The sequence below is a fragment of the Tupaia chinensis genome, unplaced genomic scaffold (genome assembly GCF_000334495.1).
Source record: "Tupaia chinensis unplaced genomic scaffold, TupChi_1.0 Scaffold000037_4, whole genome shotgun sequence".
Lineage (NCBI taxonomy): Eukaryota > Metazoa > Chordata > Mammalia > Scandentia > Tupaiidae > Tupaia > Tupaia belangeri.
In genome coordinates, this window is record NW_006159487.1 from 854,213 (window position 1) to 870,112 (window position 15,900).

The 15,900-nt window shown below is 55.8% G+C and overlaps 1 protein-coding gene and 1 long non-coding RNA gene across 4 annotated transcripts in view; one reads left to right on the top strand and one right to left on the bottom strand.

Annotated features, from left to right (window-relative positions):
- Window positions 1–10,841, top strand: part of EI24 (EI24 autophagy associated transmembrane protein) — a 12,537-nt gene extending 1,696 nt beyond the window's left edge. The window contains exons 2-12 of one of the 3 annotated variants that reach the window (XM_027772581.1): window positions 377–486; window positions 2,692–2,837; window positions 4,369–4,429; window positions 5,191–5,257; window positions 5,694–5,818; window positions 6,190–6,232; window positions 6,347–6,675; window positions 7,174–7,285; window positions 7,852–7,963; window positions 8,288–8,362; window positions 9,784–10,841. In XM_027772581.1, coding sequence (XP_027628382.1) covers window positions 445–486; window positions 2,692–2,837; window positions 4,369–4,429; window positions 5,191–5,257; window positions 5,694–5,818; window positions 6,190–6,232; window positions 6,347–6,675; window positions 7,174–7,285; window positions 7,852–7,963; window positions 8,288–8,362; window positions 9,784–9,946 — 1,275 coding nt within the window. In that variant the 5' untranslated portion in view covers window positions 377–444 and the 3' untranslated portion in view covers window positions 9,947–10,841. The remainder of the gene's footprint in view (window positions 1–376; window positions 487–2,691; window positions 2,838–4,368; window positions 4,430–5,190; window positions 5,258–5,693; window positions 5,819–6,189; window positions 6,233–6,346; window positions 6,676–7,173; window positions 7,286–7,851; window positions 7,964–8,287; window positions 8,363–9,783) is intronic. The other 2 variants (XM_006140598.3, XM_014588751.2) reach the window with 2 other exon arrangements.
- On the bottom strand, window positions 10,587–15,134 carry LOC102480321 (uncharacterized). Its single transcript, XR_003549655.1, has 2 exons — window positions 11,919–15,134; window positions 10,587–11,737 (listed from the first exon to the last, which is right to left on the bottom strand). It is a non-coding gene; the product is annotated as an uncharacterized LOC102480321 (long non-coding RNA).
- Window positions 15,135–15,900: the final 766 nt, after the last annotated feature.

The window sequence follows — 15,900 nt, forward strand, 5'->3', positions numbered from 1 at the left end:
CCCGTTGGAGGTCCGTGGGTGGTTGTGCATCACCGTGCACTTCTGTGTGAGCGCAGTACGTGCCTGGAGTTTGACTCCTGCTCCTGCCACAAGGGTGTCGGCATGCCCGCAGTACCTGTCTCCAGTCCCCAAGTACTTGGAGTGTGCAGGAGGAGGTTAGGGGCTGCAGGCTCAGGAGCCTGCCGCCCAGGAGCACTCGGCTCCGGTGCAAGTGGCACGGTGGTGAGCCACTGAGAGCACGTGTGGCCTTTGTGTGTGGGCAGTTCCGGGGGCCCTGGCTCATGCCCTGCCGGCCCCAGCGGGGAGGTGGGCGCCCTGTGGGAGCTGCGTGGGGCCGCGCCCTGAAGGCCCGCGTGCCCCTCTGCATCTGCTGCAGGTGCGCGATGACTCGCCCGGGGGCGCTCCTCTCATCCCTGTGTAGCTGACAGTCCAGGTGGGGAAGAGATGGCCGACAGCGTCAAAACCTTTCTCCAGGACCTCGCCAGGGTGAGTACAGGGCTCTCAGAACCCTTCTGACCCGCTTGCTGAGGGAACTGGCCGGGAGTTCTTCGGGAGTTCACCGGGAGTTCACCCTGGCCACGCTGCGCCCTCGTCCTGCGGGCCGGGGAGACCCGTCCGGGCAGCGCCTGGTGGTAGGACACTGGTCAGCCTGGCCGCAGAGCCTTTTCTGGGGAGGCGTTTTAGATTTACGGAGGGGTTGCAGAGTAGTACAGAGTCCCCACGTGCCCTCCTGCAGCTCCCCGCACACCTGGTGTCTCTGTATGCGCGTCAGGATGGAGGACTGGGCGTTGGAACACACTGCTGCCCGGCCGCCCTGCCCGGGCCCACACCCAGCCTGTCCTTCCCTCCTGGTGCAGCCAGGATGGGCGCTAGGAAGATGCCCCGCAAGGTCGGTCTAGGGCCTGCTCACACAGTCCCGCTACCCTCAGTGGAGCCCTGCGGTCCAGGCGTCATCCCCAGCTGTAATCCCAGGCACGCGAGAGGCTGGTTCGGGGGCTCTTCCTTCAATGGGAGCTTAGAAGGCCAGCACCTCCGAGTAAAGGGGGAGTGAAGGGGAAGCTCAAGTGGCCTGAGGAAGCGCTGTGCAGCCTGACCTGGAATACCTTCTGTCACTTGCGTGCTGAAAGTTCAGCCTGGGTCCTCTGGTCTGTGTCTGCGTGCTTCTCTGCCCCAGACGAGCATCTCAGAGGTGGGGGTCATGTCGCCCCAGCATGCTCTGGGCCCTCAGCCGTTTGAGTTTAACTCTTTTCAGCATGACAAGGTTTCTGATTTTAAAAGTTATTGCTTGAAGTTAGAAGTTAAAACCAAAAAAAAAATTCAGAGTCACTCCAAGCCCAGAGGTCAGGAGCACACTGCCAGTTTGTGGTCCTGCCAGGCAGAACACAGACGTGCCCACCTCTGGGTCCTGGCTGTGCTGGTGAGTAACAGCACGTGACACAGCCATCCCTTCTCCAGCTTGGCCGCAGCTTCCGGAATCCCCTTTCCTGCCTTCTCGTGACGTTGGCCCCCGTGTCCCCACCGTACTTTTTTTGCACACGGCTTTAGAAAGCTGGAAAGGTTCTGGTTTGCTTGTCCCCTCCTGCTAAGTGAGCAGTTGCTCGAATGTTTCCATGTGACCAGCGTCTAGTCTGTTGGCGACACTCACTACTGGGTGGCACAGTTCTGTGAACTGGGTGACGGCACCCACAGGACCTTTCCGCTCTGGAGCTCTTTGGGTCCTGGCCTCACAGCCCGTGCCCGACTTATTCTCCTGAAGGGCCTGCCTGCCCCTGGTGTCTGCCTGGTCTTGTCCCGCCTCGTTTCACTTGTCCTCCTGTCCCTGGGTTTAGTACAGGCTTTAGGGAATTCGTTCACTCAGTCGGTAGGAAAGCGTCGGACCTGCAGGAACATGGCTGCATCATACTGACAAGTTTCCCGATCCATCGGGTTGGAAAACTGCAGCCACGTTCATGATCCGTTAGGGCAGGAATTGTCGGTGCTAAATGTAGGGTGAGAACTTGTGAGCAGAGTATTTGCATGGTCTCAGAACGTCTCTGTTCGGAGATTAGCTGCAGGAGGGAAACTTCTCACCACACACTGTGGAGGGCCTGGGCTGTGCGTGTGACGCCAACCTCCCCAGCAGAGGCAGGCAGCTGTGGTGTGCAGTCTGTGCTGACCCGGAGGGCGCCCCGTCACGTCTGTGAGCCTGGGTGTAATAGCAAACCTAAGCTGAAAGAATCCATTAAAAAACCAGGCGTATTTTTCAAAATGAAGGACAAAGGCTTAGAAATTGCAGCTGGTTACAGGAGCCTGGGTGCCTTGACAGTAGGTGCGGGTGTGATTCTGAACCGAGTGCTGGGCCCGGTTCCGGGGGCATTGCTGAGATGGAGGGAGAGGGCACCCCCTGGTTGTGCCAGGGAGCACTGTTCTTAGGGAGAAGCTCAGTTTTCAGAAAAGTGTGTGGGTGATGCCAGACTGGTGGATCCGGACAGAGGGTATCTGGGAATTCTCTGTTGCTCTTGTACTTCTGTAAACTAAGAATTATTCTTGAATTAGGAAGAAAGTCCACAGGCCCTGTAAGTGCTAGAGCAGGTAAGCACGCAGTGCAGGGTTCTCCATGCTTCGCTTTGCTGTGCTACGCTGGAGCCGTCCCTAATTTAGACTCTGCCCCCTCCCCATGTCAAGGAGCTGTCTTAATACCCTTGTCTGTAGGGCATCAAAGACTCCGTCTGGGGCATCTGCACCATCTCCAAGCTAGATGCGCGGATCCAGCAGAAGAGAGAGGAGCAGCGTCGGCGGAGGGCAGGCAGTGTCCTGGCGCAGAGGCGGGCCCCGAGCACAGAGCGGAGGCAGGAGAGGTGAGGTGGGGAGACCTCGGGCCGCGGCTTCAGCACGGCACTGCGCTGTGGGGCGTTCCCCGCAGAGCGCTGTTTCAGGGGGTCTCCACCCCAGGGGACTGACACTAGGAGCTAGCTGTCGTCCCACTGAGGACGTTGCAGTGTTGGACCAGCACATGGTGTCATGGTTGTCGCCGGACTCCCACGTAGTTGACTGCAGTTGGAGCCCCAGACCTGGCGGCTTAAAACTCATGCTGGGCGCATGTGCATTTGTGCCCAAAATCCTGAGAGGAGAATGGAGAAGGGATTGCAGCATGGCCATCTCCCCGGGGAGTAATTTCTCGCTTTCTGTTTTGCTGTCTTTCTGGCAAGCACATACCTTAACAGCAAAAATCACTTTTAAAAAAAATTACAAAAATAAAATGTTATGGTGTTAACAAAAGTCACAATGTGGATTGAGAACCAGAAAATGTTAGGTTTGAGGAGACCAGCAGGTAGTGTGGTGGTTAAGGTGCTGGACACTCTCACGTGGCCGACCATGGTTCAAGTCCCGGACCTAGCAGCTTGTTTTCTCACTTTCTCTCTCTCCCCCCTGATGTCTTTCTCTGGTCAAATAAAATAAAATAATAATGAGTGAATGAATAAGTAAAATGAAACAATTCTTAAAAACAGTTTTGATAGGTACTTTTAGGAAAGCCCATGTGCAGTGATTGATAGATGAGACCAGCCTCAAACTTCTTACTCTTCAAACTCCGATTTCTAGGTGCAAGTTTTTTTTTTTTCCCCCCCAAGGGAAGCTAGATACCCCCCTCAGACATTTTTATTGGAGCCCCAGACCTGGCGGCTTAAAACTCATGCTGGGCGCATGTGCATTTGTGCCCAAAATCCTGAGAGGAGAATGGAGAAGGGATTGCAGCATGGCCATCTCCCCGGGGAGTAATTTCTCGCTTTCTGTTTTGCTGTCTTTCTGGCAAGCACATACCTTAACAGCAAAAATCACTTTTAAAAAAAATTACAAAAATAAAATGTTATGGTGTTAACAAAAGTCACAATGTGGATTGAGAACCAGAAAATGTTAGGTTTGAGGAGACCAGCAGGTAGTGTGGTGGTTAAGGTGCTGGACACTCTCACGTGGCCGACCATGGTTCAAGTCCCGGACCTAGCAGCTTGTTTTCTCACTTTCTCTCTCTCCCCCCTGATGTCTTTCTCTGGTCAAATAAAATAAAATAATAATGAGTGAATGAATAAGTAAAATGAAACAATTCTTAAAAACAGTTTTGATAGGTACTTTTAGGAAAGCCCATGTGCAGTGATTGATAGATGAGACCAGCCTCAAACTTCTTACTCTTCAAACTCCGATTTCTAGGTGCAAGTTTTTTTTTTTTCCCCCCAAGGGAAGCTAGATACCCCCCTCAGACATTTTTAGTCTTTTCTCTCTGATGGACCCTGAACACTAGAAGAACTTCAGGTGTCAAAACATGGCAGCAGCAGCAGTGTGGGGTGGGGAGCGCTGAGTGACGGTTAGGAGGCAGCCCCGTGCCGTCTTTTCCAGTGAGCCACGCATCGTTAGCAGGATCCTCCAGTGCTGTGCGTGGAATGGCGGAGTGTTCTGGGTAAGTCCCTGTTCCCCGAATCCCGAGCGCTTTGGCCGTGTCTTCAGATCGTTGCTGGGTTAGCAGCTCTCACCCGTTCTCAAAGTGCAGACAGACAGACAGACAGACAGCCTCTGATCAGTGCTCAGGACTGGAACTCAGGGCCTGTGCGCTTGCAGCGGTTTCAGTCCTCCGTAAACACGTGTCGGAAGCGCTCCGAGTGTGGGCTTGCTCCTCCGTCCGAATGCAGTCACCCGTTCACAGGCTTTGGTACTGTAGAGGCGGCAGTTCCTTCGATGCCGCCTGGACGTCTTGGCCAAGAGCAAGTACGGAGGTCAGGGGAGGATAGGGGCGAAGCTCCCTGCTCTGTTCATGTGATCAGCTCGAACCGGGTGCTGCCGAAACCCACAGCAGAAAACGTTACTGCAATATACTGACAACCGACACAGACTCCAACGAGCCTGGAGTGCTGGCAGAACAAGTAGTTACATATCATTCATCTTGACCCAGACACTTCACAGGTGTTTTCCAGATGTCAGCTGTAGAGGAATCAATCGCCATTACTCTACTTAGCGTGCCCACATTGGGCCTGGTCCTACCCCAGACGTCCTCCACACCCCAGTGTCCCCGTCCCGGCTTGCGCTCCCGGCCGGAGGGCTAGGAGCAGCAGTGGGCACGGCCTCAACTCCCACAGGCCTCCTCGTTTCTAGAAGGACAGTCAGAGAAGAGTTAGGTTAAACGTCAGGCCCGTGTTTGACGCTCACTCGCCGCTGCTTCTCCAGTTCAGCCTCCTCCTGTTCTACCGAGTGTTCATCCCTGTGCTGCAGTCGGTCACCGCCCGCGTCATCGGTAAGTGGGTCCCGCGTTCCCTGCCGTCTGGGGCACGGCCAGTCCCCCTCTGTACAGACACTTCCTGTGTCCCCGGAGCTGTCGGTGCTTCCCACTCAGACCTCTAACGGCCCCTGAGCCGGGTGCTGCAGCTCTGCCTGTTTCGTGGATGAGGAGACGGAAGTTAGCTACCGAGGCGGGTTGTTAGGGCAGAGCTGGGTCGACGTGTGCTGTGAATGTCAGGACATCTGTCAGCGTCGCGTCAGCCTGGTGGTCACACGAGCCACCCAGAACCGGAGCTGTGGCCGGTGTGCGGAGTGTCCACCGTGACTTAGGCCCTCCAGAGCCGACGGAGCGCTGTGCTGACACACAGCCGTGTGGGGCAAGACCCGTCACAGAGCAGCTCCGCGCTGGCTTCTGGTGTGCTGTCCCCAGCCAGCACGGACCTCTCCCCTAGGTGACCCGTCCCTGCACGGAGACGTCTGGTCCTGGCTGGAGTTCCTCCTCACGTCCGTCTTCAGTGCACTCTGGGTGCTGCCTCTGTTTGTGCTCAGCAAAGTCGTGAACGCTATCTGGTTCCAGGTAAGTCCGCGCGGCGCGGGTCTGGCTGTGGGCACGGCCTGTGCAGGTGGTGGCCATCAGCACGGGGTCTGGCGGTGACGAGTGTTGGAGTTGGTGGTGTTGGGCGCATCCCCCTCAGCCTTGGCCCATGCTGGCCGCTGGGCATGCTCTCGTAATGTGGAGGACAGGCTGAGCACCCCTCCTCCAGGCTCTGGAATGCTCTGGAATGAGCCCCTTTAGAGCACCGACAGAGCACCTTAACGGGAAACTGGGCCCGACCTCGTGGCCGGCGCCGCAGTGCCCAGTGCTGCGCCGAGCTGCCCCGGGCTGTGTGCAGGGTGCATGTGGCACAGACAAGCTCGCGTTATGAGCACCTCATTATGGGTACGCAGGTGGAAACAATTCAAAATCCAAATGCTGGCCCCAGCGTTTCAGGTATGAGGTGTTGGCCTGTCTTGTCTTGCCGGGCGTCTGGGAAGTTCTCTCACGCGGCAGTTTTTTGTTTTAAAGGATTATTTTATTTATCTTTATTTATTGTAACTTGACCAGAGAAGATCAAAGTGAAGTGGGGCAGTGAGAAAACAAGCCGCCAGGTCCAGGACTCGAACCGTGGTCAGCCATGTGGGAGTCCAGTGCCCTCAACTGCCACGCCACCTGCTGCCCCAGTCACCCGGCAGTTTTTGTGGCCAGGCAGTGGCCGCAGCTCAGGGCACATACCGAGGCCGTCGCACGGTGGGCTGCGCTGCTCCCTCTTGCAGGATATCGCCGACCTGGCCTTCGAGGTGTCCGGGAGGAAGGCTCACCCGTTCCCGAGCGTCAGCAAAGTCATCGCCGACATGCTCTTCAACCTGCTGCTGCAGGCCCTTTTCCTCGTCCAGGTACTGGCCCAGCGCACGCAGGTCTGCGTGGAAACGGCTCACTGCAGGGAGCTACGCTGGGCGCTTCTACCGTGCCTTCCTGCTTCGTGACAGCTAGGATGTCGAATAGCTTCTCCATAGAAACACCTAGAGAGGGGCTGGCAGGTGGCGTGGTGGTTAGAAGCGCTGGACTCCCACATGGCCGACCACGGTTCGAGTCCTGGACCTGGTGTCTTGCTTTCTCATTTTCTCTCTCTCTCACTCTCTGGTCAAATTAAAAAATAATAAATGATCATAAATGAAGTTAAATAATTTAAAAAAAAAAAAAACCTAGAAAATTTAAAAGTCCTAAGACATAAGAACCTTGAATCTCCCTGCTCTCCTGGCACACGGAGTGTTCCTACTTCTGCCAGTCGGGGGCTTGAGAGTGGGGTGGGCAGCGCGGCAGGAGTGCTGACGGAGGAGGGGGTGGGTGTGCCGGGCTCAGAAGCTGAGTCGCGCCTGCGTGTGTGTTCACAGGGCATGTTCGTGAGTCTCTTTCCCATCCACCTCGTGGGCCAGCTGGTCAGTCTCCTGCACATGTCCCTTCTCTACTCGCTGTACTGCTTCGAGTACCGTTGGTTCAATAAAGGTCAGTCCACCCCAGAGCCCGGGATGCAGATGCCTGGTCTGCCGACTGCTTAAATAGGGCTCTTGGTCGAGTGCCGTAGGAGGAAGGAGCCTCGGGACAGGGAGCACCGTCTGTTGGGCTGAGTGGGTTCATTTTCACTCGGGGATGTGCAGTGTGGCCGCCGCCTGGGCCCGGAGAAGGCGTGAGTTTCTAAGAGCACCAGCTTCTAAGGGAACCACCGACACCAGCCAGGACGACCGTGGCCCGGCTCGGATGTGTGTGGTTAAGGAATCTCGGCAGGCCGACGCCCTTTGTGTTTGACGTGCTCGGTCCCATACTCGCCCTGACAAAGGGTGCTGGTGCTGAGACCCCCGGCCCTCAGCTGGCCCGCTTGAGGTTGATCGCTGACCGCTGGCAACTGCGCAGGCGCGTCGTGGGGGTCTGCGCGGCCCTCGCGGACGCCCTGTGCTGTAGTCCCCGGGGAGCAGGGTCCTGAGTCAGGCGCAGGTCCGCCTTGCGTAGCCAGACCCCTGGTGAAGGGGACGCGAGTGGCCTGACGGGGTCTGACGGCTGGCCCCTCGCTGCAGGGATCGAGATGCACCAGCGGCTGTCCAACATCGAGAGGAACTGGCCTTACTACTTCGGATTCGGCCTGCCCTTGGCCTTCCTCACGGCCACACAGTCCTCATACATTGTCAGGTACTTGCTAGGGACTGGGAGGGGACGCCGGGCACGTGCTGGCGGGCCTGCAGGTGTCTCGCCTGGACTGATAGACGCTCGGCAGGAAAGCGTGTGTGTCCGTGTCCCTGTGTCCCATGCTCTGCCTCGGAGTCGCTTCCCGAGGCATGTTACGTGGCCCAGTGCTGAGAAGATTCTGCTTTCCTGAAGGTGCATCTCCATGCTGAGGCTTCATCGAGCCCTGCCGTGGGCACTGGAAGCAAAGAGACTTTGTGCGTCTGACACGTCCCCAGTCACGCCATGGGGAGGTGGTTAACGACTCTCTTCCTGTGTCTTCTCCCACAGCGGCTGCCTCTTCTCCATCCTCTTCCCGCTGTTCATCATCAGCGCCAACGAAGCCAAGACCCCTGGCAAAGCGTAGTAAGTAATTAGCCCGCGGTGACGAGTGGCGCGTGGACGGGACTAGGACAGTCACACCGCGGCTGCGTCAGTGAGACTTAGAGTGTAGCCTCTTACACAGCCGCGAAGCTGTCACGTACAGCTGAAAGAGAGGAAAACACCCCTGGGCACGCCCAGACACCTGAGTGTGTGTGTCTAAGTGCCCTTCCCCAAACCGGTCAGCCTGTTATGCGGGGTGTAAACTTTGGCAGTTCTCCGAGTTTGAGGCACTTTGTAAAGACCGTGGGTAAGCTCATTTTTGTGAGAATGGCCTACTTTTAAAAACAGTGGGCTATTATCTTGACAAGTAAGTTTAGTGACACTTGGTGACAGTAAAATACAATTTATTTTTAGCGCCAAAGCACTCTAAACAAGCGTTTTGTTGCTTCACGAGCCCCTTGGTCAGCTCATCTGATCAGTCATCGGCACGGCCCTGAGGGCCCCTGTGTTACAAGCCTTGGGCTGACTTGGCCTCGCATGCTCTGGCCCTCGGGCGTGCTTGCTTGTGTGCCTTAAATGGTACTTGAGTTTCTCGAAATCTGACCACAGAGAGCATGTGTCCTCAGTCATAGCTTGACATTGGAAGTCGGCCGTGGGAGAGTACTGCTCCCAGCACAGCTGGTCTGAGACAGCGTGGTTTCCTCTGAGCACCTGGTGTTCACAGCCATCATGTTCCTGGTACCGGGCCCAGGGCATTCTCTGGTGCACATGTGTCTCACGCACTTCTCGAGCACAGTTCTCCTGTCTCCCCTGGGGTAGTTTTGTTTGTTCGTTTGTTTGTTTTTTTGAAGAGGTTTTTGCTATAGGGTGCATGTGCTCACCAGAAAGACAGATACAGAGACGCAGAAAGTGAGAAATCACCCCCCAGGGGGGATGGCCACGCTGCAATCCCTTCTCCTCCATTCTCCTCTTGGCATGTACGCACACACGCCCGGTTATCAGTTTAAGTCACCAGGTCTGGGCCTCGAACCACGGTCGACTACATGGGAGTCCAGCAATATAGCCATTACGCTAACTGCTGGTCCCTGTTTTTTTGTTTTTTGTTTTTTGTTTTTTTTTTTAATAAGGCTTTTGCCATAAGGCATGTGTGCTTGCCAGAAAGAGACAGAGATGGAAAGTGAGAAATCACCTGCCGGGGCGATGGCCACGCTGCAGTCCCTTCTCTCTTCTCCTGGGTTTTTGGGTGTGCATGGACACATGCCTGGCATGATTTTCAAGCTGCCGGGCCCAGGACCCCGACCGCAGTTAGCCGTGTGGGAGTTCAGTGTTGTAACCACCATGCTGCCTGTTGGCCCTCCCAGCCCTCCTCACTGCTGAGGTAGTTTAAGATCGTAGTCAAGTCAGCTGTGACGTGACCGAAGCGTGCGCTGATGGCGGGTGCTAACGGTGGGTCCTGCCTGCAGCCTTTTCCAGCTGCGCCTCTTCTCCCTGGTGGTCTTCTTAAGCAACCGGCTTTTTCACAAGACTGTCTACCTGCAGTCCGCCCTGAGCAGCTCAGCCTCTGCGGAGAAGCTCCCCTCGCCGCATCCGTCTCCGGCCAAACCCAAGGCCGCTGCCGGCCAGTGAGTTCCTGCCACCCAGGGAGAGGCAGCTTGGAGGAGGCCGCGGCAGCCCCTCCCCACACCTGTGCAGGGGGGAGGACCCATGATGCCAAGGACCTCTGCACGTTCCCTTCACAGGGAATTAGAAGGTCCGTCCCTGGAGCCTGCAGGTGGGGCCCCGACAGCAGGCTGTGGTCCTCTAGCACTACCATGAGTCTAAGGGCCACGGGTCTCCTGCAGCCGTTGCAGCCCGTGCTGGCCCTGCGCCTGGACTGACTGAACGCTGCGTTCTTCTCCCTGTGCCATTTCCCCTGCCCTGCCCTGCCCTCACCACCTGTGGACAGTGGGCTCTGTCATTGTGTCCTCGCTGTTGTGTGTCGTGGGTGTGGTTCTTGCTGTCTCTGTGAAGCACATGCATTGGACATGGGCGGTGAAGGAGGACCTCACTGTCCTGGTTGTTCCCTTTATAGCCATCACTGTCTTGTTCCTTGTAACTCAGGTTAGGCTCGGGTCTCTTGCTCCACTGCAAAAACAAAAAGGAAAATAAACAAAAACTGTTGAGCCTAGAGAGGTGGGACTGGAGGGAAGGCCTCATAGCCAGGCCTGCTGGGAAAAGGCTTTTCCGCTGGCACATGTAGAGCCCCTGTTTGTGGGGAGGCACCAGCCCCGGACAAGTGCCCTGCGACAGGGACGCTCAGAGCACCTGGACTCCTCCGCTCGGGGACTCACTGCCGGCCCGCCGGGCTGTCCTTCACAGGAACGTTGGGTGCTGCGCATAGGAGCTGAGGGCCAGGCGTACTGAACCACTAACCGCCATTGGTTGGTGTCCTGTCATTTTAAGAGACTAATTATGGGGGTGTAGATGTCAAAATACTTGTACAATTTTAAAATGTCACAATTAAATGTGAGCTGGTTTCCCACAGCGTGTAGTGTCACATTTAAAAATCACGACTGTGCAAAATGACTCACAAACATGGCCTTTGTCTTTGCTGGTTTGGTTCCACTTTCTGAGCTTAGCTCTGACAGGTTAGTGCTTATAGTCGTGTTTACACCCTGCTTTAAAGTGTGTGTATCTCTCCGTACATGCATGAAAGGAGAAAGACCCAGATCCTTCAGGGTATTCGGCATTTGCCACGGGCAGGATGAGGCTTCTGGGTAACAGAACCCATCGCTCTGAGACACAGAGTAAGGAGCTGCACATCTCGGGGGTCGTGCACCGGGCACCAAGTGCTGATGCAGCTGACGTAGATTTGTAAAGGGCAGGTGTCCTAGTTTCCAGATTGTGCAGAAAAGCACGTGAAGACATGGGTGAGGTTTAACTCCAGCACGCCATGACATCTCTGGCCGTCAGACAGTGGTGTCGCAGAGAGCCAGTTCCAGGCATCACTGTGGGGCGGGGTGGGAAGAGCTCAGGTTTCATTAGCTTGCCACTGACCAGTGACCACTTACACTGAGTTTTTAAACTGTTTTAAAACTAAGCTCAGTTATTTTAGCAGCCACATCTTCGCTGCCTAGAATGGGGCTTCCTCACCAACCAGAAGCATCTCAAGTAGGTGTGGAAGAGCACGGAGGCCAAGGGGCGGAGGGCGGAGGAGTGGAAGAGCGAGCCGGAGGCTGAGGGGAAGGTGTAGGCTGTAGCACTCACCCTCCAGCACTGTGCCTGGCGACTCAGGTGCTGTGTCGGCAACTGTCTCTGTCGGTGTGGGAGAGGCCGAGCCCACGTGCTGGCTACATTCAGCGAGTCTGCGGTGGGGATTTGGAGTCAGGTTTGTGGGCGAAAGCATCGGCGACTCGTGTTTTCCCGAGGACACGGGCACTGAGCAGGGGAAAGGGAGCGCACGCACATCACTAATGAAAACGAGAGTGTGGGGGTCTCAGAGCTTGGGTTTCAGTCCCACAGTCAGTAGGACCCATAGAGTTGTTCGCCAAAGCTTTTCTCAGGGATCAGCATCACAGCTTGGGTGGTAAATGATTCAAAACGCGCCCTTTTTCTGTACCTGGGACAGCTGTCCACTGTAGTAGCCTGCCAAGATTTCCAAAGTGGATGCTTCGGGGCCGGCCCTGTGGCCTGGTGGCAGAGCGTGTGGTTTGAGCCCTAGTTCCCATAGCTAGACAAACACGGCAGGCACGTGTGTGCCCAGATTCCCAGAAGGAGGGTGAGTGGAGAAGGGACTGGCGTGACTGTTCCCCATGGGGGGGTGTGTCGCCTCTCCCCGCGTGTCCCCGGCAAACAAAGTCAGAACTGTGTCTTAGAGACTTAAGCAACGGCTTACATTAACTACGATGCCTTAATAAAAGGTAAGGTAAAGTGTTAGGCGTTCAGGACAAATGAACAAAGCCAGAAGCAGGCAACCGACGGTTAGAGGTTTGTAAGCCACGGGAGAAAGGACAGCTACAGTTGATCACTGGCCGATTGGGTCTCACCCTCTGCCACCCCTTCATGCGGGGTAAAGCAGTGATTCGGCTGCGGGACGCGAATTTACCGCTGCCGAGACCGCTCTACGGGGGCTAGCGTTCAGCGCGGAGGCAGCTCCTCGTCCCTCTGGCATGTTCTGCCTGTGTCAAGTGGCCCGCAGTAGTTAAAGGTCAGTGTGGGGCAGGCCTTCGTGAAGACCACAGCCACCCGTTAGTGAGTGTCCAGGTCACAGGCCTGCAGAGGAGAGCAGGGAGATGGGCACTACCCACAGCAAGGCCGCAGGACAGAGGAAGCCCGGGCTGGGGACAAAGGGCACAGGCAAGGATCGAGCACCTCTGCCAGGCACTGTGCTGGGTGTTGGTGACTCCTGCCTGCTACAGCAGGAGCCCAGGGAGGGAGGCTGACAAGCAGGTGCAGGAGCAAACTCGATGATTCTGTGATCAAATAGCTCCATTCCCCACAGCTCTGGAAGCTGTAAAAACACTGGAATTCAGACTAAGTAATGAGAGAAAATCCTAAGTTCAGCTTCTCTTGATCATCCTCTGATTTGGGGTTTAAATATCTTCCGCTGCTTTCAGCCCTATGGAGGACTTGTGGCCTGGTCATTTAGGTAGGTACTTGCCAACCAGCAATCGTTATCAGAACCGCCATCAGCTTCTCCAGAACACACAGAACACATGAGCCTGGGACAAAGGTCATGATTGGAAAAAAGTAACTGAAACGGGACACGAGAAGCTACTGCATCCATAGAGAGCACAGACTAGGAAGGTTGTCTGAAGCTAAAGGAATTAGGGAAATTGAAAAACAAACAAACAAAAAAACATGGCACTGAACAGGCTGTCCATGAATTGAAAGATGGAGTTGAGGCGGTCTCTCCGGACATACAGCAGAACGGTCAATAGTTACCCCTGGAGGGACCCAGGAGGGAGATCTGTTTGCCTAATGGCAAGTTCAGAAAGCTAGAACAGAAAAATGGCGGTGAGGGACATCAACATTTCCTGACTGATGGGGAAGACAAGTTTTCAGACTGGAAGGGCCCACGTGTAAAGAGGAAAAATGAAAGAAAAGATAGAGAGATGGGGTCTAGAGGAAACTCAGCGAAACGTAACTCAGGCTGCTTGGCATCAGACCCGCTCAGAAACAGTGCTGGGTAACAGCCGTGGAAGTGTGTGCGTGTGTGCACGTGTGCACGTGCACACATGGGGTTGAGGGTACAGTTTTGTTCCCAGAATTCTAAACCTAGCCACGTTACTTTCCAAGGACAAGATGAGGCATGTTTCCACATGCACAGCTTTAGTGTTCTGGGAAAAGTTACTTGGAAGACTCATCAAAAATGAAGAGTAAATAAATGTCTTATTAATAAAACAGTCTAGCGGCTCACTAAGAAAATCCCAGGAGTCCAGCTCGGTAGGTCACTCAGAACGAGGCAGCGGAGGCTGCTGTGGGACGATGGCAGGTGGTCCCGCAGATCAGGAACAAAAAAGAACTTTGACAGACCAAGAGGACTATAAGGGAGTCATCCCGACAAGTCATCCCATTGATCGGAACTGATGGTTGTAAAAATGCTTTCTGAAACAAGTCAAAACGTTTAGGAGACTGACAGACTGAATTCATGGGAGGCGGCCTGACCAAAGGTTTAAGAGGACCACCCACGGGGCAGTGGTGGTGAGACCATGCCCACAGCAGCCTCACCCGACAGCTGCACGGTGCGGGGCGTGGTGATCTGGCTGTACCTCGTGGAAGGATCCCAGCTCCTCCCTGTGCACACCTGGCACCACCAGTGATCTTGGCTGGCTGAGGCTGGGGTGGGTCATGGCAAGAGGACCCTGTTGGAAGCGCCTATCTCGCGTGGAAGAAACACGTGAACTTAAAAAGGCTAGGTTTGCTGCTCTTGTGTTCACACGCACGGGAATTTCCTTCTCTCCATGCGAGACTGTGCCAGCAGGGTGGTTCTGAGTGCTGCCGCCCACTCCCAGCCTCAAGCAGCCCTTTAGGAGAGCGGGTCCGGCAGGTGGTCCCCAGGACGCTCTGGAGTCCCCACGTGGTCACCTTGGCACAGTGACTTTCACCACGGTGCCACTTTCAGGCCCTTCGATGGCGTAGCTTGATTTCTGAGAACGTTGGACTTTCTTACTCTTGCGCTTCCGGAGTCAGGGCTGGAGGAGACCGCAGCGTCCCCTGCTGTTCTAGCCCTCCCGCGCAGCTATTTCACCTGCAGCCAGCCGGCTTCGTGACTGACTGACACTTGGGAAAATGTCTTTATTGGTTTTTATTTTGGGGGGGGGGTAGCTATAGGACACCTGTGGTAGCTGAAAGACAGAAACCGAGAGATCACCCCAGCCCCAGCCCCGCATGAGTTGTGGCCATGCCACAATCCTTTCTCCTCCATTCTCCTCTCGGGACTTTGGGTACCCACAGGCGCACTGCCCTGTTTCAAGCTGCTGAGCCAGGGACTCAAACCGCGGTCCCTACATGGGAATCCAACAACGTAACCATTAGGCCATCTGCTGGTCAAAAACCAGTGCGTCCTTGTGGCCATCAGATGGCCTGGCGGTTAAGGTGCTGGGCTCCCCCAGGGCCAGCAGAGTTTGACCCGGAACCATGACACTTGGGAGTGCCCAAGACCCCGAGAAGGGATTGTGGCATGCCCCTGTGTGATTTCCCACTTTCCCTCAGACGGCCGATGCGCGGGATTTCTTAGTTCCCCTGCCAACCGAGTAAAACAAAAAGGGACCGTTGATCACCCTTCGCTAACTTTAAAAATTGAATGAGAACCTCAAACTCTGAAGTTTTTTGTGTTTTTGTTTTTTTGAGATTTTTGCTATAAGGCGCGTGCGCTCGCCAGAGACAGAGAAAGCGAGAAAGAGACAGAAGGGGTGGTGGCCACGCCGCAATCCCTTCTCCATTCTCCTCTCGGGATCTTGGGCACGCACGCACAACGTGCCCGGCGTGAGTTCAAGCCACCGGGTCCGGGACTCGAACCGCGGTCACCTACGTGGGAGTCCAGAGACAGCCATTACTCATCAGTTTTTTAAAAGCAGACCCTCGGAACGCCTTCCTGCTGGAAGGGGCACCTCTGGCCTGGCCCTGAAGGCGGGCAGCGCGCTGGGCGCTCTCCGGAGCTCCGAGTCCTCAAGCCCGACGCGGGTTACCTCCGCTGCACCTTTGGGAAGGCCACGGGAACCGCGGCTTCCGCCAGTCCGTCCGCGCACTTCCGCCTCCGACCACGTGACCGGGATGAGCCGGCCCCTCCTTCCCGGCGCAACTGCTTCCTGGTCCGCGGACCGACACGTCACTCCTCCGCTCTCAACCAAACTGCCTCGGACCGTTCTTTCCGCGCTCTTTGCCCTCACATTCGAACCAATGACAGCCCGGACGGGCCTGTGGTCCCGCCTCCAGGCCATTGCGTGACGGCTAGACTGGCCAGCTAAGAAAGGGAAACGCGACCTGGTCTCCGCCCCCTGACCTGACTGACAGTACCTTCAACCTATCGTCCTCCGGAACTGTCGCATTGGCCCGGAACCAGCCAATAGGGAGCGTCTTGAGAGGCGTGCCGGCCGCCT